At 38.7% G+C, this 25,044-nt stretch overlaps 1 protein-coding gene and 1 long non-coding RNA gene across 39 annotated transcripts in view; one reads left to right on the top strand and one right to left on the bottom strand.

The window, feature by feature from the left end:
- LOC144576997 (uncharacterized) overlaps nt 1-21,040 on the top strand; it is a 32,942-nt gene extending 11,902 nt beyond the window's left edge. Inside the window, exons 2-3 of the long non-coding RNA XR_013520062.1 lie at nt 18,624-18,717; nt 20,952-21,040. This is a non-coding gene — a long non-coding RNA (uncharacterized LOC144576997). The remainder of the gene's footprint in view (nt 1-18,623; nt 18,718-20,951) is intronic.
- OSBPL9 (oxysterol binding protein like 9) overlaps nt 1-25,044 on the bottom strand; it is a 185,664-nt gene that overhangs the window by 136,336 nt on the left and 24,284 nt on the right. For all 38 annotated transcript variants that reach the window (XM_009001204.5, XM_054236220.2, XM_002750813.5 and 35 more), the window contains one exon: nt 9,830-9,880. In XM_009001204.5, coding sequence (XP_008999452.2) covers nt 9,830-9,880 — 51 coding nt within the window. The remainder of the gene's footprint in view (nt 1-9,829; nt 9,881-25,044) is intronic.

Below are 25,044 nucleotides of genomic sequence, written 5' to 3'. Positions count from 1 at the left end.
TAGTTTTGCTCTCATGGCTTGGGGAAAAAAAGAAGGAAAGAAACAGAAATCTGGCTATTTTAGGGCCAATCTCCCTTTTCAAAAAGAAGAGAAAAGTGGGCTGGTGAATTGGTTCCAAAGATAACAAAAAAAGAATGATGACTCCTCTGGGACATAGATTGCTCACATGCTCCTAAAAGGAATGTAGACAGTGCTAAGAATATACAGCATAGTTACTCCCGTTATAACTTCACAACCACATACTTCTCATCACTGCTTAAATGACATCAGAAGTCTACTTACATTCACATAGTGCACTTAAATATGCGCTCTGAGACTTAGGCAAAACAGGTTATTACTCTTCTTCAGAGATTAAGAAACGAAGACTCAGGTTAAAAAACAATTTTTTTTTCTGTTTTTTTTTTTTTTTTGAGATGGAGTCTTGCTCTGTCGCCAGGCTGTAGTGTAGTGGCAACATCACAGCTCACTGCAACCTCTACCTCCCGGGTTCAAGGGATTTTCCTGCCTCAACCTCCTGAGTAGATGGGACTACAGGTGAGAGCCACCATGCCTGTCTAATTTTTGCATATTTAGTAGAGACAGGGTTTCTACTAAAAATGTTGGCCAGGATGATCTCGATCCCTTGACCTCATGATCCATTCGCCTCAGCCTCCCAAACTGGTGGAATTACAGGCGTGAGCCACTTGCGCTGGCCAAAAAATATATATTTCTTTTTAACAAAAAATTTTTTAAGTTTGCCAAACGTCCAACAACTAAAAGGGAGAATAATAATAGGTCTTGCAACCCCTGATCCAAAGTCTGTTCTTAACAGGACATGGTGACAGTAAACAATATTCACTAATTACTTCAACATACTTATAACTATTCTGGGCCAAGAACAGTAACAGCCAGGGGATATAAAACGTCTATGCCCTGAAGGAGCATACAGTCTAGAGAAGAGCAAGAGAATCAGTAATATACAAGGAAGCAGGACAGCTTGAGGTTCAACCTGCTCACTAAAGATGCTGCATGGAGGACCTACTTTAGCATCATTCATTTATTGATTCAACAAGTATTTATCGAATTTCTAGGCCCGGTCCTAGGTGCCAGTAACAGAGTAGTAAACAATTTGCTTTGCTTTTTGTACTCAACATTTTACCTTCTTGTTCCCTCTTATATGAATTGAAAAGTATATAACTTTTCTTTTTTTTTTTTAACTCCTCTTTGCTTCTAGGCCTATAACTAGAGAAGTATATAACTTTTCTACATTTCGAGTACTCTTTTGTCTTCTTTACTGATGTGTATGCATTTGGGGGGATTTTCTTTTTGTCTTATTAATATGCAGAAGTTATTTATACATATGGAGTATGAATCCTTTGCTAATTTATGTCTTGTCAGTATTTTCTCTCCTGTCCATGAGTTGTCTTTCCCTTTGATTGTGGTATATTTTTTTGTTCAAACATTTTAAATTTTGAAGGCTGCCAAATCCACAAATATTTGCTATCATGGTTTACGCTTTCTGCTCTATTTTGACATCATAAAGACATTCGTCTATGCTTTTCTTCTAAGTTTAAAATTTCATTTTATACTTCTAATACATCTGAAATTTGTTTCCGTATATCACATGGGAGAAAGAGTAATATTCTTTTTTCATATGAACACTCAATTGATCCAGCTTCATTTACTAAGCAATAATGTCTGATTTGTAATGTTTTATCATATACCAAATTTCCAGCTTATTCCAAGACCCAAGTCCAAATAGTTCTATTTTTCATCTTTTTCTTCAGTTCTGCTAATCATTTCTTTCTCTTTTACCACCATACCATTTTAATTACCATACTTTCATTTAAAAACCTTACTATCTGGAGTGGCAAGTCGACCAACTCCTTATTCTTTAAAAATAGCTCTCCCCTTTCCCCAATTGCAGTGGCATAATCTTGACTTACTGCAACCTCCGCCTCCTGGATTCAAGCGATTCTTCCACCTCAGCCTCCCGAGTAGCTGGGACTACAGTTGTGTGCCACCACACCTGGCTAAGTTTTTTGTATTTTTAGTAGAGATGGGGTTTCATCATGTTGGCCAGGATAGTCTCAATCTCTTGACCTTGTGATCCGCCCACCTCGGCCTCCCAAAGTGCTGGGATTATAGGCATGAGCCACCGTGCCCGGCCCCCTCTCCCAAATTTTAAATAACTTTTAGAATCACCTTGTCAAGTTATTTGATAGCCTAATTTTGGGGATTGATACTTGTGTGAGAAATTATCCATTTTCATGTAAGCTTTCAAATTTATGGGCAAAAATTATTTGTAGTAGGTTGCTGTCAATTTTTCATCTCTACTATGATCACTAAAAATTCTTTTTTCATTCTTAATATTATTTATTTGTACCTTTGCTGTTTTTCTCTCACTCTAACCAGGATTTATTACTTTCACAGAATCACAGTTCAATTTGTTTATGCTTTCTAATGTTTATTTCCAATTTCATTAATGTATTCTTTTTGTTATTTTCTTCTATTTCCTTTTGTAATACTTTTCTTTCCCTAATTTAAAAAATTTAATGCTTAGATCATTAATTCTCAATCTGTTTTATAATATATTCATTTAAGATTATAAATCACAGATTTCCATAGATGCAGTTTTAACATGTAGTTCTTTCATTATTAATCAGATTTGAATATTTTACAATTTCTATTCTGATTTCTACTTTCACCAATGAATTATTCAGAAGTATGTGTGTGAGATGGGTGGCTACTGTTTTGTCAAGGGATTTCTAATTTATTCCATTGTTATCAAAAAATGTTATCTATGTGATACTGTGTCTTTGGTATTCTCTTTTTCCATAACAATTTAATTTATTTTCTTAGTATTCTATGTCTGATATTAATTCCATTTCCGAGCTTTCTTATGGTTAGCACTTGCCTGGAATATATTCTTCCATCACTTTCTTTTTCATTTAATTTGTAATTATGAAACAGTATAAACATTCATAAAATATAGCATTAATGACATCTAGGTGCCAATCACAGAGATTAAATAGATGTTTACATCTAGCCCAAGGGAGGATATTTTCAATATTAAATTCATAGGGAAGACAAAGAGCTTACAAAAAGGCTATTGAATTAACAACAAAAGCCAAAATAAATAGAGTGAATTTTCACAGTGTAATGATAAGACAATTGATTAAAGTTCTTACCAGATACAGATCCAAGGGAAAAGGAAGACATTCTTAAGGTTATACATTAACCTAAAAATAATACCTTATTACACTGTGACAAAAAATGTCATGGTATCAATGAAACAGGGCAGTAACAGAAGTCAGTGCTGAAAATATTAATATTCTGTCATGGTACACTACTGACTCCTCTTGTGATAGACTAAAAGAAAAGTGGATAATGCATCCCTCAGGAAAGCACATTCAATTCTGATAACTAGCACAATAGGGAAATGAAGTACTCAGTTTCATTGGACTGAGTGAAAGAGAGTTACTCTAAATCATATGTGGATTAATAGTTTTCATAGATGTGTAATATATTTAGCATTAAAACTTTGTTTAATATAATTTATCTTTCTTTGATGGTTCCTAAGGCCCTTTAGAATTCTTCAGAATCTGAGATTCATCTGTATTAATAGCAATTATAAATTATAACAACTACCATTCATTTAGATCCTATTAAGTTCCAAACACTGTTTTGGGGTACTTTTCAAGATATATTAACTAATTTGATACTCACAATACTATGAGTAAATGGCATGATGCCTATTCCAGAGAAAGAAAATAGGGCTCAGGGCTGAAAAGTTGCCTCAAGTCACAACACCAGAATGTGACAGAATCCAAATCTGAATTTCATTACATACATGCCCTGTATTTGTTTTTGCCACTATATCCTTTTTTTTTTTTTTTTTTTTTGATATAATGTCTTCCTCTGTTACCCAGGTTGGAGTGCAAGCAGTATGATCTCAGCTCACTGCAGCCTTGACCTCCTGCATTCAAGTGATCCTCCCACCTCAGCCTTCCAAGTAGCTAGGACTAGAGGTAGAATCTACCACACCCAGATAATTTTGTCCTTTTTTTGTAGAAAAGAAGTCTTATTATGTTGCCCAGGCTAGTCTCCAACTCCTGGACTCGAGTTATCCTCCTGCCTTGGCCTCCCAAAGTGCTGGCGTTACAGGCATAAGCCACCGAGACCAGGCCACATTGCCTCTTTAATGTTGTTACATCTCCATTTTCCAGATATCTGAAAATGTCAATGTTTTGGTTTTGACTGCTATGCAAAGGAATCAGATCACAGGACTAAAGCAACATTTTACTTCTTCATCAAGAAAAGGGCACCATCTAGTGGCACACACTTCGTAACCAACACAAAAAAAGTTTTTCACTTTTCTGCTTTCCTCCACTGGTTTTACACTACCTTACAACAACTTACAGTATCTGAATTCACTCTTCTAGTCCAGAGGAATGGGAGCCTAGTAAAGTCAAGAATTGAACAGGGCTTTTAAATAAGATCCAAGTCCAATCTCAGATTCACCATGTCTATGTGACCTTGATAAGTTACTAAAAGTAATGTGAGTCTCAGTGTTCTCATCTGCAAAACGAAATTACAAACTCATTTACCTTACAGGGTTATGACGGGAATGTGTATGAAAATCATCTAGCACAGTGCCTGATCTGGGTTTCCTCTATGGTTCCTTTCCCCATTCTTCTTTTACATAGCTTATATTCACATGGATATTTTGCTTTCTTTTTCAGAAAATATATCATACTGCTAGCTCATATTATGTTTAAGATAAATAACTCCCATAGTTCTTTCGTATGTAAATCATAGTAAAGGCAAATTTCCCAAAATGTACTGATTATTTTTATAAATACATAAAATTAACAACAAGCATTTTTGAGTATTTATTATGTGCCAGGCAAGTATGACAGTGGATGGGAACTTATTATCCAAGCAGGGAAAACAGAAACATTAACATGTAATACAATGCAACAAGTAATTTCACGGCTCTAAATTACAAATGTAAAATGACAGGCCAGGTATGGTCGCTGGTGCCTGTAATCCCAATGCTTTGGGAGACTGAGTTAGGAGAACTGCCTAAGGCCAGGAGTTTAAGACCAGCCTGGGCAACACAGTGAGACCTCGTCTCCAAAAAAAAAAAAAAATTAATTACCTGGGTGTGTTGGCACACACCTATAGTCCTAGCTACTCAGGAGGCTGAGGCAGGAGGATTGTTTGAGCCCAGGAATTTGGGGCTGTAATGAACTGTGATTGCACCACTGCACTCCAGCCTGGGTGACAGAGCAAGATCCTGTCAAAAGAGGCGGGAGGTGAGAATGAAAAGAAAGAGGAGCAGGAGAAGGAAAAAAAAGTAGAGGATGGGGGAGAATTAAACCTATTAGAAGTATGTGAATCAGAAAGGCTTCACAGAAGAGGTAACATTTGAAAAGTCTCTTAAGAGATGAGCTCATCAGAAGGTGCAGAACCCTTCCATGATATAAGAAAAAAAAAAGTCAGAAGCAATGAGGAATGAAGAAGCACAGTGAGGGAACAGGAAGAAACATAGTATGATTCAAATATAGGATGGGATGGATGAGGCAGGGGCAAGATCAGTGGTGCAGTCAATGATGGCCCATTAAGCTCATTTGGAATCTAGATGCAGTGTCTATCAGCACTATATTCACCATCATCATCATCGTCATCCATAGCAGTTACCATTTCCTATACATATATAACTAATAAGCCTAACAACAACCCTACCAGTTATATCATGGTATTCTCATAAAAGTCAAGAAATTTGTTCAATGTCAGAGTCAGTAAGGGAAGAGCTGAGTAAAATTCAGCCCCAGATCTTTCTGATTGTTTCTACACCAGTGGTCTCATACGTGGTTACACAACACAATTACCTGCATAATCTGTTTAAAAATAAAGATTCCGGAACACTACACTAAAGCAACCTATCTAGAAGGTGGACTTGGTATCTGCATTGTAAACAAACCCTCCAGATATTTATTGACTAAGAAGCCTCAGCAGTCTAATTTTTGGAAAATACCACAAAGCCTAGTAAAATGCACGTGTGTACACACGGTGGGACATGGACACACACATATACACCTCTAATTAATAGGTTCTATCTATGTGCCAGGACCTAATCCTCACAAAATTCTGCAAGAAGAGTATAATCTCCACCTTAAAGAAAAGAAACTCAAGCTCAGGAAGCTTATGACAGCTTCCCTTTTCCAGCAAACAAAGCAATGGGTGAAAATGGGATTCAAACACAGATATATTTGGTTCTTTTCTGTCATGCTGTGTAGTAGGCAGAATTTTAAGAATGACCCTCACAGACCCTTGCCCCTGTATAATGTCCTCCCCCTTGAGTATGGATGAAAACTGTGAATATGATGAGATACTGCAGGAGTGATTATGTTACATTACGTGACAAAAGGAAGATCATCTGATAAACCTAATCTGATGTGATCACATAAGGTCTTTTAAAAGCAGAGCATTTTCTGCAGCTGACAGCAGAATGGGAAGTCAGAGAGATTCAGAGGACCAGAATGATTCAATGCACATCACTGACATGAAGATGGAAGGGTCTAGGCCACATGACCAAGAATATGTGCAGCCTCAAGAAGCTGAAAGCAGAACACAACTTACAGCCAACAACAACAACAACATCAAAACAGGGCCTCAGTTCTACAACCACAAGAAATTGAATTCTGCAAATGCCCTGAGTGAGCCTGGAAGAGGACTCTTCCTCAGAGTCTCCAGATAAGGGTCCAGCCCAGCCAACTCCTTGATTTCAGTCATATGAGACCTTAAGCACAAAACCCAACTGAGATGTCTGACCTATAAAACTGTAAAATAATGGGTATTTTTGTGTGATGGTAAAACATACTAACATGAAACTTACTACTGTAACCATTTTTAAATGTACAATTCAGTGGCATTAAGGACATTCACATTGTTCATGATATGATAATCACCATCATCACATCCATCTCCAGAATTTTTTCATCTTTCCAAACTGAAAACTCCATATTCATTAAATACTAAGTCCTCATTTCCCCTACTCCTAACCCCTGGAAACCACCATTCTACTTTCTGTCTCTGAATCTGGCTACTCTAGGTATCCCACATAAATGGAATCATACCTCTTTTGTCTTTTTGTAACTGGCTTACTTCACTTAGCATAGTAATCCTCAAGGTTCATCTATGTTGCAGCATGTGTCAGAATCTCCTCCCTTTATAAGGCTGATTAATAGTCCATTGTATTTATAAGCACATTTTTTATCCATTCATCAGTGGATGGACATTTGGATCCTTTTCACCTCTTGGCTACTGTGAATACTGGAAATAATGCTCCTATGAACATGGATATGTAAGCATCTGTTTCAGTCCCTGTTTCCAATTCTTTTGGAAATATATATATGTAAACACACATATAAATGGTTGTTTTTGAAGCCAATTCATTATCCTGAAAATCTGGTAAATAAAAGGAAATAATCAGTCATTCTATTTTAACTGCACCACTGGGTAACCAAATAATAGATGAAGTGTTTCCTTATAAAATTATTTCTGATAAAAATTAAAACAAAATGATAGACTGTCATCATTTTGCAACCCTCAATGAGTTAATGGGTGCAGGTGCTAAACATCAATAGCTGCTAATATCAACAAAGGGCAAAAACTAGACACTGTGTTCTTCCTGCTAAAGAAACACACCAGCACCTAGAGTCTTGCCAAAGGGATCAAACCTGATCCAGTCTGATCCAGTCTCTGGATCCAGCTGCCAATTTGTAGCAAAAACAAAGGACAGAGAAACATAGTGAATTGCACCACTGTGCAATCAGTAAAATCTATACTACGGCAAATTCCTACAGGTCAAAGGGTCTGGATTTTTTTTTTTTTCAGACAGCGTCTCAGGGTCTCACTCTGTCACCCAGGCTGGAAGGTAATGGCACAATTATAGCTCACTACAGCCTTGACTTCCTGGGTTCAAGCAATCCTCCTGCCTCAGCCTCTCAAGGAGTTGGGTCTATAGGCATGTGTCACCACACCCAGCTAATTTTCCAAATGTTTTCTAGAGACGGGGATCTCATTATATTTCCCAGGCTGGTCTTGAACTACTGGGCTCAAATGATCCTCTGCCTCCAGTGGCCTCCCAGTGTTGGGATTAAAGGCATGAGCTATAGCAACCGGCCGGTCCAGATTCTTCAACAGACAACTTGTAAACAAAAGACATCAAGCTAAACAAATAGATAAGAAAACTATAGGACTTAGGGATACACATTTGGGTAAAAAAATTATAACCAAATGCAAGAAATGATTACTATAACGTAAGTGGTTACTTTAGGAGACACATAAGGGATGAAATTTATTTAATTGGGGCAGGTGGAGAGGCTTCAGGTGCAGCTGGAAAAATTCTATTTCTTAAGGTGGTAGTTAGAAGGGTTAATAATTAATTAAGCTATATTTAAAAGCAAAAACAAAAAAATAAAGACAGGCAAAACCAGTGGATTAACTGTAACAATGAGACAGTGACCAAAATCCAGATGGAATTCAACTGCAGTGCTCTCTCAAGACAGTTCTGCCAAAGTCTCATTATTGAACCTATCTCAAGCCAAAAGAGCAGTTAATACCAGACTAAGTGTGACTGAGGTCAACAGCAAGGGCTTAGAAAAGTAATTACAACAAACAGACAAAAAGGAAACCAAAGGAAATTTTTAGAAAAAACAAAAACTAGAAGTTGAATTTTTAAAAATCTTTGTGCTATCACATATATACCATCTGCTTGAAACAGGTCTGTCTCATTTCCATCCTGCAAATCTCCCATACTTACTCCTGTCTCAGTGCCAGGATTTTTCCATTATAATTTGGTTTCTTTCTCAAAGTTATTTCCCAAGTATATCAAGGACTGTTAATAAGGGCAATAATATGTTTACCAAATATATTTACATCTTCAAAAGTAAAGATGCAGAAAAAAAAGAAGATGGAGGAAAGAAGGCAACAGGGTCCTGAAGAAAAGACTCCTAGAATCTGATTAAGCTAGTTATGATAGAGGCATACTTTTCTTTAAATACGATGGATACTAGAAACTGTATCCCTAGCCATGCATTCTTTCCTGCCTTTACCTATTTGAACAATGGTGGAAACTAAAAGCAGCATGAAGCTATAGGTCTGCACTGCCCCATAAGGCAGCCACTAGCCACATGTAGCTACTGATCCCCTTCTCTGAAGTATAGCTAATTGAGATGTACCCTTAGTGTAAAAGACACATTGGATTTTGGTATGAAAAAAAAAGACTGCAAATATTAATTACATGGTAAAATAATATTTCAGATATACTGACCTAGACAAAATATTAATTTTGCCTGTTTCTATTTTTGAAATGTGGCTTACTAGAAAATCTTAAATTATAGATGTGGCTTATATTGTATTTCTACTGGACAGCACTGATATATATATACCATTATTAAATAGTGCTAAACAGGAAAAACAAAGCAGCAGCAGCTAATAGTGGGGATTTTTCCGTTTTTTCTACTGTTGATATACCACTAACACTATAGCTCACTTAATTTCCAGCCCTTGTCTCTTGTCTGTAAAGTAGAGTTTTAAGAAAATCAGTACATGCATTAAGTCATAAATACAACATTGAGTCACCGGCCAAAATAAATGAGTTCTAGTCCTGGTTCTGACACTGACTAGCAGTTACTTGGAGAAATCACATTTTCTCTCTGAGACTTAGATGCTGCCCCAACAATTAAGAAGCTAAACTAATTTTAGACTTCCATAATTCTATCAAAATACATTTTTCTTCTTTCTGTCAAAATTGATTTTCATAAAAATGAATACTCACTCTGAGTCTAACACATCCTCTGCGAGAGCCTCTCATCATTTTGTCCTTGGACTAAAAGAAAAACAAAGCAGTCAATGAATAAAACATTAACAGACTGGTTGTTTTTAGAATCATCTGGAGATAAAAGGACAAGATTTACAGTAATACCCATTCCTTCTGCTGACTCCCCTTCCAAAAAGAAATTATTTATGGATAGGAAAATAAACAGGTTTTAAATGGAAATGTTATATAGTGTATATAAATGAACCTCATCATAGAACTTTATGCATCTCTTTTTTGTTTTTTTTTTTGAGACAGAGTTTTGCTGTTGTTACCTAGACTGGAGTGCAATGGCATGATCTCGGCTTACCGCAACCTCCGCCTCCTGGGTTCAGGCAATTCTCCTGCCTCAGCCTCCTGAGTAGCTGGGACTACAGGCATGCACCACCATGCCCACCTAATTTTTGTATTTTTAGTAGAGACGGGGTTTCACCTTGTTGACCAGGATGGTCTCAATCTCTTGACCTCGTGATCCACCCGCCTCAGCCTCCCAAAGTGCTGGGATTATAGGTGTGAGCCACTGCGCCCGGCCAGAACTTTATACATATCTTTAATGTAACATGCATATCATTCTTTTTCTCTTTTCTTTTTCATTGCATTTTAGGTTTTGGGATACAGGTGAAGAACATGCAAGATTTTGCATAGGTACATACATGGCAGTGTGATTTGCTGCCTTCCTCCCCATAACCTATATCTGGCATTTCTCCCCATACTATCTCTCCCCAACACCCCACCCGCCACTGTCCCTCCCCTATTTCCCCGACAGACCCCAGGGTGTGATGTTCCCCTCCCTGTGTCCATGTGTTCTCAATGTTCAACACCAGCCTAGGAGTGAGAACATGCAGTGTTTGATTTTCTGTACTTGTGTCAGTTTGCTGAGAATGATGGTTTCCAGATTCATCCATGTCCCTACAAAGGACACAAACTCATCGTTTTTTATGACTGCATAGTATTCCATGGTATATACGTGCCACATTTTCCTTGTCCAGTCTATCATCGATGGGCATTTAGGCTGGTTCCAAGTCTTTGTTATTGTAAACAGTGCTGCAATGAACATTTGTGTGCATGTGTCCTTACAGTAGAACAATTTATAATCCTTTGGATATACACCCAGTAATGGGATTGCGGGGTCAAATGGAATTTCTATTTCTAGGTCCTTGAGGAATTGCCACACTGTCTTCCATAATGGTTGAACTAATTTACACTCCCACCAACAGTGTAAAAGTGTTCCTATTTCTCCACATCCTCTCCAGCATCTGTTGTCACCAGATTACATCATTATTTTCATTCCTTCTTCATCTTCTTAAGTATGAATATTTCTCATACTTTAGGGAGTCAGAGAACCACCTAGAAGGCTAAGAATCACCTGGAGGTTTAAGAATCACTCAGATAATTCTTTTTTTTTTTTTTTGGTTAGTTTTGAAATGGAGTCTCAGTCTGTCTCCCAGGCTGGAGTGCAATGGTGCAATCTTGGCTTACTGCAACCTGTGCCTCCCGAGTTCAAGTGATTCTCCTGCCTCGGCCTCCCGAGTAGGTGGGATTACAGGCACCTGCCACCACACCTGGCTAATTTTGTGTTTTTAGTACAGACGGGGTTTCACCATGTTGGCCAGGCTGGTGGCCTCTATCTCCTGACAGTGATTCGCCTGCCTTGGCCTCCCAAAGTGCTGGGATTACAGGCATGAGCCACCATAACCAGCTGCTCCCAGATAATTCTGACAAAGGCAAACAGAAGACCATGCTTTAAGTATTGCTTAAGCTTTACCTCTTTGCAATTCCCCAAACGGGTGACATTTTTTGCCTCTGTGACCTCTCATCCAATTTCCCTCTGTTTGGAATTTCCTTGACCCAAATGTTCTGCCTCGTGGTAAATCTCAAGCACCTTAGCTGTCTGATTTACATTTCTACCATGGGCTCCCAGAGTCTCCTGTGTGTTCCCCTGTTGTAATATGAATCACCCTGCGTTATAATTACTGGTTTACTTCACCCACAAGATTACACATTTCTTAGGGGGTAAAAATCATATCTGACTTATGCTTCAGAACAATGTCTGATACACATTTGGAGCTCAAAAACATTTGCTGATGGAATGTAACTTACCCTTTCTGTGTTCCTTACTAAACTGAACCATGCAAAGCCTATGTTATGCAAAAGTGCTACGTTTACATTCAGTAAATATTCCTAAAAGTAAATTAGTCATGTGTAATACAATAAAGTAAAATCTCAAATAATGGAAGTTGAACAAATACTTAATACTTGAACAACTGGTATTTTCCTGTATTTCACCTGCGTGAGAAAGAAGCAAAACAAGCCAGTATCATATGATTATGTTTTAAAGATGATTATCCCATTCGAAACTATAGATGCCCAACATCCAAACTCCTGAGCCATAAGAATTTATGTTCAGAAGTGATTACTGAGATACTAAAGAGAGTATTCTTTTTGTTCTACCTATAAATGTCAGGACTCATATATTTTAGGAATAAAATTTCCCAATAGCAAGCAGAGCTGAAAAGAGTTCTTTACTAATCACACAGTTAGTGAAGGAAAACAGTTGATTAAAACATTTCTTAAGCATTTAGTAGCCCTTTTGCTGTACCCTATACTTATCTTCCCTTCAAAAGTATAAAGGAAATACAAAAGTAATAATTAGGTTTGAAAATCCTTAATAAGGCCAGAATGCAAAATTAACTCAAACAAAGTAAGAACAAATATATTCATCCTTGATCCTCTTCTACTATAATACAATTTTTAAAATAAAATTACAGTAAACAGAAAAAAGGCAAAACAGGCCCCAGTAGTAACCTAAAAATTAAAAAACACTAAGAGGGCCAATTATAATCCTAACAGTTTCCTAATTTAAAATTCCAGCACTTTGGGAGGCCGATGCAAGAGGGTGGCTTGGGCCCAGGAGTTCAAGATCTGCCTGGGCAACATGGCGAAACTCTATCTTTAAAATATATAAAATATTAGCTAGGTGTGATGGTACACACCTATAGTCCCAGCTCTCAGGAGACTGGGGGGTGAGAAGATTGCTTGAGCCCAGGAGGTCAAGGCTGTAGTGAGCATTGACCACACCACTGCACTCTAGCCTGGGCAACAGAGCAAGACCCTTTTTCAACAACAACAAAAATACTAAGAGAGATAACTGAAAACAATTAAAACAAATACAATTAGGAAATAATCATGCAAATCCAACATGTGTGACATTCTACAAAATCATTGGCTTAGATTCTTGCAAAATGTGAAGAAGAAAAAAAAAACTAACGTGTAGACTATTGTAATAGAGCAAAAAAAAGTGCTGTGGACTCAGAAGGCTCCTCCCTGTCAGGGAAAAAGATCAGGGAAGCAAAACTGAAATGACCACCAGGTTCAAGTTTCAACCTAGGGCTTAAAAAACATAAAAGACACTGGGCACAGTGGAGCGTGCCTGTAGTCCCAGCTACTCAGGAGGCTGAGGCTGGAGGATCGCTTGAGTATAGGAGTTCTGGGCTGTAGCTCACTATGCCAATCGGGTGTCTGCACTAAGTTCGACAACAATATGGTGACCTCCCAGGAGTGGGGGACCACCAGGTTGCCTAAGGATAAGGAGCGGGGTGAACAAGCCCAGGACGAAAATGGTGCAGGTCAAAACTCCCGTGCTGATCGGTAGTAGGATTGCACCTATGAATAGCCACTGCACTCCAGCCTGGGCAATATAGCAAGACCCTGTCTCAAAAAAAGAAAGAGAAGAAGAGAAGAAAAGCATACAGTAGAGAAGAGAAGAGGAAAGAATGGAAAGAAAGGAGGAGAGGAGGAATCTGATAAAAAGAGAGGGAAGGTAGTGGGTGAAAGTTCATTCCAAGACAAGGGAACAACATCAGCAAAGGCACAGATGTAGAATACTTTACTTTCCTATTCACAGGAGAAGAGATGTATAGACAACAGCACAGGGTATAAAGGAACTTACAGATGAGGCTAAAGACCAGGTACAGTGGCTCACACCTATAATTACAACACTTTGGGAGGCTAAGGTGAATGGATCACTTAAGCAAGGCCAGGAGTTCAAGACCAGCATGGTCAACATGGTGAAACCCTATCTCTACTAAAAATACAAAAATTAGCTGGGCATGATGGCACATGCCTATAATCCCACCTACTTGGGAGGCTGAGGTAGGAGAATCCCTTAAGCTGGGGAGGCAGAGGTTGTAATGAGCCAAGATGGCGATGCTGCACTCCATCCTGGGCAACAGAGTAAGACTGTCTCAAAAAAAAAAAAAAAAAAATTAAACATCAAAAAAAAAACGAGGTTGAAAAGATTACAGGGACCAGATCCTGAAGGGTCTGAAAAAAACATGTAGTAGTTAAGGAAATTCAACTATATTCAATAGTTAATGGGGAGCTACTAATGGTTTACAAGGAGGACAATAACATTCATACAGGTGTGTTTTAGAAAAATAATTGTTAAATATGAAGACTTGGGGAAAGGGATAATAGCAACATTATTAATAACAATAGTCACAGCAGCAGATTCTCACTCGTTGACACCCCTTACGTGATGGGCACTTTATATACAATAAATCTTACAAGCCTTTGCATGGTAAGAATTATTCACACATTATAAATCAAAGTGACACTAGGGAGATCAATTAAGTTACCCAGTGTTACACATGTAAATTGTAGCAGAGTTGCACAGTTGGAAATGGCCGTCCTGCAAATCATTCTCCCCAGACCTTATCTAACTCTAACAGCATCAAATCCTCCCCTTTCACAATAGCACAGGGCCCTCTCCCTCACTCTCCCCACTCAGCTTTAATGTGGGGCTACAGGGAAGCTGGTACGACTGCTTCCACCAGACACAGCCTTATCTGACAAAGGAAGGTGACAAATCACAGCACCCACTACCCCACAGGGTCGGAGAGAGTCATCATCTCTCAGGAAGTTTCTCAACTGGGGTGAGGGGAAGAGCTCCTTCCTGTCTGCTCTTGAAGCTGTGAGATACAGAGGCCACTGGTCCTGTGTCTTCCATGTGAATAAAGAAAGCCTACACAGCAATAGACGCTGAGAGATGAGGAGGAAAGTTCCAGCTGCCAATGATCTTCAGCTATATCCTGGTCTGAAGCAAATCTGACTATGCCATTCACCAAATATTAGGTTATTTCTGAAGAATCCTAGTAGCTTCTGGTAATGAAAGGTAGCTGACATAACCCCAGCAATCTTCCTGCTGAGTGTTATCTTACCAGTGTTCCAAACCCTGTTAATAAATGTACTTAGCAAATTGGCACAAACACATATGTGATCTACAGCCCAGTAACTGTCCCTCTGTCTGTCTCCAGCTACAAGGCCCAGTACCTTAAAAAGGACCCCTCTGAAATGAATGCTACAGTCTTTTCAGCTGGATGAGAAAACAAGATCACCCCCATGAAGTGGGAATACTAAACTGATATGTTCTACTCTGAAGAGGTTCTAGGGCTACTCCCGAGCCCAAGCAATCCACCTGCCTCAGCCTCCCAAAGTGCTGGGATTACAGGCCACTGTGCCTGGCCACAAGTTGGTTCTTTAAAAAGATCAACAAAATTGGCAAACCATTAGCTAGACTGACCAAGGGAAAAGGGGATTGAAAGTATTAAAATCAGAAATGAAAGAAAAACATATAACCACCAATCTTACAAAAATAAAAAAATCCAAGGAAATACAATCAACAACAAATTAGATGAAACCAACAAATTCCAAGAAAGATATAAACTGTCAAAACTGACTAAAGAAAAAAAGAGAAAATCTGAATAGAGGTAAAATAGGTAAAAATATTGAATCAGTAATCAAAAAAGTTCTCACAAAGAAAAGCCCAGGCGCAGATGGTGAATTCTATCAAATGTTTAAAGAATTAACAACAATCCTTCACAAACTCTTCTAAAATATAGAAGATGGAACACTTCCCAATTTCTTCTATAAAGCCAGTATTATTCTAATACCAAAACCAGAAAAAGGCATAATAAGAAAAAAACCAGCATCTATTTTGAATACAGATGCAAAAATCCTTCACAAAATACAAGCAAACCAAATCCAGCAACATATAAAAAGGATTATATACTATGACCAAGTGGGATTTATCCCAAAAATACAAGGTTAAGTCAATATATAAAAATCAATAGAATATACCATATTAATAAAATAAAGAAAATCACATGATCATCTCAAAAGACACAGAAAAGATTCTTTAAAAAAAAATCGAACACCCTTTCATGATAAAAACCACTCAACAAACTAGAAACAGAAGGGAACTTCAACTTAAAAAGGACCATATATAAAAAGCCTATAGGTAACCTCATTTATAATGATAAAAGATTTATACCTAAGAACAAGACAAAAATGTCTTCTCTTGCCATTCCTACTAAACACTGTACTGGAGGTACTAGCCAGAGAAATCAGGCAAGAAAAAGAAATAAAGATTAGAAAGAAAGAACTTCAAGTGTCTTTATTTGAAGAAGACATAACCTTACATATAGAAAACCCTAGGGAGACAGGTGCAGTGGATGACATCTGTAATCCCATCACTTTGGGAGGCCGAGGCAGGTGGATCACTTGAGGTCAGGAGTTTAAGACCAGCTCTGGTCAACATGGTGAAATCGCATGTCTACTAAAAATGCAAAAATTAGCTAGGAATGGTGGGTGCCTGTAGTCCCAGCTACTAGGGCAGCTGAGGCTGGAGAATCTCTTGAACCCAGGAGGCTACAGTGAGCCGAGGTTGCACCACTGCACCCCAGCTTGGGCAACAATGAGACTCCAACTCAAAAACAAAAAACAACAACAAAAAGAAAATCCTAAGGAATCCACACCAAAAACAAACTATTAGAGCTAATAAATGAGCTCAACAAATTCAATTGTTATTTAATTTGTTATTGAATTTGATGAGCTCATTACTGAGTAATAAATTCAATAACAAAAATGAATTGTATTTCTTTTTTCTTTCTTTTTTGAAACAGGGTCTTGCTCTGTTGCCCAGGCTGGAGTACAGTGGCACGATCTTAGCTCACTGTAACTTCCGCCTCCTGGGTTCAAGTGATTCTCCTGCCTTGGCCTCCTGAATAGCTGGGATTACAGGCACCCGCCACCATGCCTGGCTAATTTTTTGTATTTTTAGTAGAGACAGGGTTTCAACATGTAGGCCACACTGGTCTCAAACTCATGACCTCGTGATCCACCCACCTCAGCCTCCCAAAGTGCTGGGACTACCGGCGTGAGCCACCATGCCTGGCCACAAAAATTAATTGTATTTCTATACTTTTAGATTTAAAAAATTTGGAGATATAACTAAGAAAACAATTCCATTTATAATAGCATCAATTTACAGATTCAATATAATCCCTATCAAAATCCCAACTGCCCTTTTCTGTTGCAGAAGTTGATAAGCTGATGCTAAAATTCAGTGATTATGCAAGGGACCCAGAATAGCCAGAACAATCTTCGAAAAAAGAACAAAATTTACACTTCTCAATTTCAAAATGTAATACAAAAACCACAGTAATAATTTTGGCTCACCATAACCTCTGCCTCCCAGACAGTGTGGTACTGACATTAAGATATATATAAAGATCAATGGAATAGAACTGGAAGTATAGAAAAAAACCCAAAAGTACATAGTCAAATGATTTTTTTTTTTTTTACCAAGACCATCCAATGGGAAAAGAATAGTGTTTCCAACAAATGATGCTGAAACCATATGTAAAAGAATGAAGCTGAATACCTACCCTATGCCACATAAAAAAGTTAACTCAAGGCCAGACGTGGTGGCTCACACCTGTAATCCCAGCACTTTGGGAGGCCAAGGTGGGTGGATCATCTGAGGTCAGGAGTTTGAGACCAGTCTAACTAACATGGGGAAACCCTGTCTCTACTAAAAAATAAAAAAATTAGCCAGGCATAGCGGCAGATGCCTGTAATCCCAGCTACTCTGGAGGCTGAGGCAGAATTGCTTGAACCCAGGTGGTGGAGGTTGCAGTGAGCCAAGTTCGTGCCATTGCACTCCAGTCTGGGTGATAGAGTGAGACTCTGCTTCAAAAAAAAAAAAAAGTTAACTCAAAATGGATCCAAGATCTAAATTTAAAGGATAAAACTATCCAGTTCTTAGATAAAAATGTAGGTATAAATCTTTGTGACCTTGGAATCAGCAATGGTTACATGACACCAAAAGGACAAGCAATAAAAGAAATAATAATAAACTGAGCATCATCAAAATTAAAACTATTTGTACTTCAAAGAACACTATCATGCTGAGGCAGGAGGATCCCTTGAGCCCAGGAGTTTGAGGTTATGATGAGCTATAATCATGTCACTGCACCATAGCCTGGACAACAGAATGAGATCCTGTTATTAAAAAAAGAAACCAAACAAACAAAAAACTCTATCAAGGAAGTGGAAAGACAAAACAAAGAATAGGAGAAAATATTTGCAAATAACTCATATCTTATGGGTAGTGGTGTAGTATCAAGAAAGAAAATATTTGCAAATAACTTATAACTTATGGGTAGTGGTGTAGTATCAAGAATATATAGAGAACTCACACAATTCAACAATAAAAAGACAAACAACCCAATTTAAAGATGGGCAAAAGATGTGAGTAGATATTCTGCCTAAAAAACCCAAGTTAAAAAGATAGTTTCAGCTGGTGGTAAGTGTTAAGAAAATAAAGGAAGGTGATTATCTTAGTGCATCTTGTGCTACTAAAACAGAATACAAGAGACTGCATAATTTATAAGAGAAATTTATTTTCTTACAGCTCTAAGAGGCTGGGAATTCCAAGATCCAAGCACCAGCATCTGGTGTGTGCCTTCTTTATTGCAGAGCAAAGGGTGGAAAAGCAAAGAGCACAAGTGAGGAAATCCTTTTATGATGGCGTTGATTTGTTTATGAGAGCACTGCCTGAACACCTCCCATTAGCCCCCACTTCCCAACGTATAATGTAAATGTGTCCCCCAGCATTCATGTACAGTTAAGTTTCCAACACATAAATGCTGGAGGACACATTTACATTATATCAGAGATTATCAGAAAGTTATTGTTGGGAAAGGAGGTTCTACTTTAACTCAAGCAGCTTGAAAAAATTCTTTAAGGAGTTGATACAAAAACAGATTTGAATTAGAGGACCCAGTGAAGTGAAGAATTTCAGGGCAAAGTCCCAGGTAGAGGGAAGAGCAGGAAATGATTTATCAGTAGACTTGCTTTCCCATTCTCAGCAAGGGCTATTTCACATTTTCTCTGCGCTGTCTCCCTCAGCACATCTCCACCTGGCTTTCTCACAGGCATTTTAAACTCAACATGGGCCAGGTGTGGTGGGTCACACCTGTAATCCCACCACTTTGGGAGACCAAGGTGGGCAGATCACATGAGGTCAGGAGTTCAAGACCAGCCTGGCCAACACAGTGAAACCCCATCTTTACTAAATATACAAAAAGTAGCCAGGTGTGGTGGCACAGGCCTATAATCCCAGCTACTCAGGAGGCTGAGGCAGGAGAATCACTTGAACTTGGGAGGTGGAGGTTGCAGTGGCCCAAGATGGCACCACTGCACTCCAGCCTGGGTGACAGAGCAAGACTCTGTCTCAAAAAAAAAGAAGAAAAAAAACTCAACATGTATAAAACTAACTCATGATTCTGTCTCTCTTCCATCCAATCAAAGTCCCCTCATTTCTGTCTCAGAAAAACTCAAATCTTCTTTCATGAGGTCATAACTGAAAAAGAAAAACAAACTCTCAAATTCTTCCATTTAACCTCATCTCTACTATTAGCCACCCGAATCCAGCACTCTACAGTACATCCCTATATTGTATTACCTTTTTTTTTTTTTTAGACAAGGTCTCACTCTGTTGCCCAGGCTGGAGTGCACTGGCATGATATTGGCTTACTATAACCTCCGCCTCCCAGGCTCAAGTGATCCACCTCAGCCTCCAGAGCAGCTGGGACTACAGGCACATGCCACCGCCCAGCTACTTTTTTTTTTTTCCTCGTAGAGAAGGGGTTTCACTTGTTGCCCAGGCTGGTCTCCAATACCTGGGCTCAAGTGATCCACCCCATCAGCCTTACAAAGTGCTGGGACTACAGGAGTGAGCCACCGTACCCAACCTGTAACACCTTCTAATTCTTCTCTATCTCTTATTTCTCTCCTCTAATCCTTTCTCCACACAGTAGCCAGGGGTCTTTTCAAAACATGAATCTCGTCAGGTTACTTCTTCAATTAAAAAACAAAACAAGGCCAGGAGCGGTGGCTCAGGCCTGTAATCCCAGCACTTTGGGAGGCCGAGGCGGGTGGATCATGAGGTCAAGAGATCGAGACCATTCTGGTCAACATGGTGAAACTCCGTCTCTACTAAAAATACAAAACATTAGCTGGGCACAGTGGTGCGTGCCTGTAATCCCAGCTACTCAGGAGGCTGAGGCAGGAGAATTGCCTGAACCCAGGAGGCGGAGGTTGCGGTGAGCCGAGATCGCACCATTGCACTCCAGCCTGGGTGAAAAGAGCGAAACTCCGTCTCAAAAAAAAACAAGCAAGCAAAAAAATACTTCATGGCTCTATATTGCACTTAAAATAAAATGCGAATTTCTTAAATTTGCTCTCTATAGAGACCCTGATTGGCCTGGCTCCAGCCCAAAAGACCCCATCATCCCTGGGCCCCAGCCATACTAATCTTTCAGTTCCCTAAACCAGCCAAGCACTTTCTTGCCTAAGGACTTTTACAGGGATTGTTCTCATTGCTTGAAGTGTCTTTACTCATCTACCCTCACTCCTTTTATTGGCTAATTCCTACTTACCCTCAGTCCCTAAGAAGGAAAGCTTTACCTGAACCTCTAGAGTAGATTACCCTTCACTTCTACCAGGGGCATAATAAAACCCTTTTTCCCCATAATACTGTGGGAAAATAAAATGCTATGGGTTTGAGTGTGTCCCCCAAAAGTTCATGTGTTAGAAACTTATTGCCTTCGTTCTCATGAATATATTAATGAGGACTCTGTCCTACTCGATGGATTAATGTCACTATCACAGGAGTGTGCTCATTATTAATGGAATGACTTTGTCATAAAAGCTATTTCTCTCACCTCTCTTGCTCTAGCTCTTTCACCACGTGATGCCCTCCACCATGCTATAAAGCAGCAAGAAGGACACTGTGCTCTTCCAGTTGCTAGAACCATGAGCCAAAATAAACTTCTTTCCTTTATAAAATATCCAGTCTGTGGTTTTCTGTTGTAGCAACAGAAAACACACTAAGACATAAAACGTCCATGGATTTCTCAGTGTTCTTGTAAAAAGCTCTAGGGTCCTGGCAACATTTCCACATGCCATAAGGATAAGATCTTTTGTTTTCAACCGGTCTGGAAGGATAATAAAAACCTCTCTCATTTCCCAGAGAAGTTTGAAAGGTTATAGCCTGGAGTAGTTCCCTAGGCTAAGCCTCCAAGGTGCTAAGAAAAGGGGTACAGCTATTTCCCTAGATATCTGTGTGTAAAAAGAGACTCCAGAACTCAGTCTGATGAAGAGACCTTTTTATATGCCAAAGGGTTGGAGTTAGGATTTAGGCTTATTACCTTTCCTAAGTGACCCTTCCACAAGGGGAGAAGGACAGATACCTATTTCCCCTTCATAGGAGAGAAAAATAATTTTTCCTTGTCTCCTACCTAAAGAGTGTCTAGCTACTCATGTAGGACAATTGACCTCACTTTTGTAGCATCACTCTAGGGGTAAGAATTAGAGCAAAAGTAGGCCAACATATTTATTATTATGAAATGTCTCTGATCCAGAATATCTTATACCTTATGTGCATTCATGATGAAATTAATAAAGATGTATAATTAAGAGCCTGCCAAGTACTTAATCTGTAATTCTATAAACAGGCGTGAAATTGCTTAATTTCATCATCCATATTAGCCTTAAATTCTAGGACAATAATGACCTAGTACATAGAGGAAACAAAAAATATTGAATAAATTATAGGAAGGATACACATAAGTACAGTTAGCCATTTAAATTTTCATTAACATAACCCATAACTTTATCTGCTATGCCTCAACAGCCAGTAATTTGAAGTTTCTATTATTACTCTGATTATGCTGGTCAGAAAACTAAAATTAGCTGCCCAAAGACAAATTAAACTTCATAGATTTTAGTGTGTTAGTATGTCTGTTAAATCTGACTCAAAGGAAAAAGACATTTGGCCTTTATGCTAGCTACCATCTTTATACCCGCTTGACACTTTTCTTTTTTAAAAGTCAGTACTTTTTTCTGTAAAGAAACATCTAAGGAATGCTGATTTCAAACACTGTAATCAATACTGTGTGCCTAGCTCTAGGCAGCAAACCTCTTAGGATATCTAGATTCTCTTCAGTATACTGTCAATGTCCAAATCGATTTATTCTTTAGATGTAAACAGATATTTTACCTTAGCATTGACTGGTGCTCCCAGGAAGCTGAGAAACAGATCCTAACCTCCAACTGTTATGTTATCAAAATAGTTGGTGATATAATCAGAACATACACAAGCCCTGCTGGAAGTAATCTAGGATGGGGTTAAGCAACCAAAAGCAGCTTTTTGCTGGTTACAGAATTAAGAACCTTCTGGAAATCAGTAAATTAATAAAATCAGAAACAATTTTTACTTTCCCAGGGTAAGAAATTTCTGAAAGAATCATATAAATCTATCAGAAAATAGAACTTACTTTGCCAAAATTAATTTCAAACTATTCTAGAAAATACTCTCCTAGGGCTTACTTAATGTGAGAAACATGTATTTATAGGAATACATACTGCAATGGACTGAATGTTTATATTCCCCCCAAGTTCGTATGTTGAAATCTTAACCCCCAAGGTGATGATATTAGGGGGTGGGCCTTAGGGAAGTGATTAGGTCATGAGGGCAGAACCTTCATGAATGGGATCAGTTCCCTTATAAAAGAGGCCCCAGTCACAGCAAGGTAACGACCAACAGTGAGATGACCTGCATTCTCAAGAGAATAGCTCACAGTAATCTCAAATTACACAGCAGTCAGCCTGCTCTGTCCATTTCTTAAATCCTTAGGAAAAAGTAATTGTAAGGACATACTTAGAACTATTTAGCTAAATGGAAGTCTTAAATCTGCTTTAATATGGCAAGGCACAGTGGTCCACACCTGTAATTTCAGCACTTTGGAAAGCTGAAGCAGGAGGATCACTTCAGGCCAGGAGTTGAAGACCAGCCTGGGCAACACAATGAGAACCCGTCTCTTAAAAAAATGCTTTTTAATTAGCCAGGTATGGTAGCACACACCTATAATCCTAGGTACTCAGGAAGCTGCAGTGAGAGGATCCTGTTAGTCCAGGAGTTAGAGGTTACAGGGCACTGCATTCCACCCTGCGCATCAGAGTGAGACCCCATCTTAAAAAAATATATACACACACATACACACACACACACAAACATATATATATATATTTTTTACATTACTATTATTCCCACCCTATCTTTCAGAACCTAAGTAATGCCTGGGACCTGGAAGGTATTACTGATAAATAAATGTGGGCCAGGCGTGGTGGTTCACGCCTGTAATATCAGCACTTTGGGAGGCTGAGGTGGGAGGATCACCTGAGGTCAGAGTTTGAGACCACCCTGGCCAACATGGTGAAACCCAGTCCTACTAAAAACACAAAAAAATTAGCCAGTCTAGTGGCATGCACCTGTAATCCCAGCTACTCAGGAGGCTGAGGCAGGAGAATCACTGAAACTGGGGGTGGGGCGGGGGCAGAGGCTGTTGTGAGCCAAGATTACACCACTGCATTCAAGCCTGGGCAACAGAGCAAGACTCCATCTCAAAAATAAATAAAAACAATAAAATAAATGTCTGCTTAATGAATGGTCCCAGCCTACTTTTCCAGGTACCTCACTCATTCAACAAACATAATTCACTCAAAATAATGCCCATTCAGTCCCAATTCAAGCTATTCAACTCTCCCAAGTAACACAGGGGAAACTTACTTCCCCTTTCTGATAATTTTCAGTCCTCATCAACCAAATTTTTAAATTGCATTTTAAATTATTGCCATCAAACAATTAGAGATTAATAATAATCTCTAATAATAAGCATTAAATCAAAAGCACAAAAGGAACTTCTTGATTATATCTTAATTGTATCTCCAACAGGACTGCAAACTTTCAGATTAGTTCAGTATATTACTAAGAACTAAAATATCTTATTTGTTAAGTTTACAAATTAACTCATAAAATCTAGCTTGGTGCCAGTATATAGTGCCATCAATAAAAACCTGTTTAATTAGAAATGTAAATATGAATTTACTCTGCTTCACAAAATAAACGTGTCTAAAAAAGTTTTGTGCAAATATATTTACAACTCAGTAAATAAGATCTGCTTGCCATTTAAAATAATTATACAATCCTTTTATAAAGCAAAGAATGGCCAAGTATGGTGGCTCATGCCATAATGCTAGCACTCTGGGCGGCAGAGGTGGGAGGATTGTTTGAGCTCAGGAATTCGAGACCAGTCTGGGCAACATAGTGAGACTTCCTCTTTACTGAAATTTAAAAAAAAAAATTAGCCAGACATGGTAGGATGTGCCTGTAATCCCAGCTACTGGAGGCCTGAGGCAGGAGGATCTCTTAAGCCCAGGAGGTTGAGGCTGCAATGAGTCCTGATCGAGCCACTGCACTCTGGCTTGGACGACAGAGCAAGAGACCCTACCTCAAAAAAAAAAAAAGCTAAGAATGCCTCCCCAAATCTGTTATATAAAGACCTTTAAATTTATTTGAATGTTAATTTACTTTGCTTAAAGTACATTGTGTTAAAGATCAAGCAAGAAACTCATTGACTTGCTATGAACCTCTCACAGCTAAAAGTGAGGTCTCCTTCTGAACTTATTAACACACAGCATGCCATCTTTTCTTAAGGCACTTATTATTTCTATCTTATATGATAATAATGTATGTGCATGTCTGATCACTTCTCCTGGAAGGTAGTTTCTGACTCATCCTTGTCCCTACCACGCCCCCCCCCCACCCAATATGCTACCCTTGCTACAGTGTACTTTTCAAAGAATAAACATTTAATACATTGATGGTAGAAAACACAAGGACAATGAATGTGGACAAATGACACAATAGTTCCTCTCCTTTTCACATAAATGTAAACACTGCTTCCACAATGACAGACATGTTGGTTCAT

Source organism: Callithrix jacchus, chromosome 7 (genome assembly GCF_049354715.1).
Source record: "Callithrix jacchus isolate 240 chromosome 7, calJac240_pri, whole genome shotgun sequence".
Taxonomy (NCBI): Eukaryota; Metazoa; Chordata; class Mammalia; order Primates; family Cebidae; genus Callithrix; species Callithrix jacchus.
Note: the sequence above shows the minus strand (reverse complement) of the source record. Positions and strands in the feature narration are given on the sequence as shown.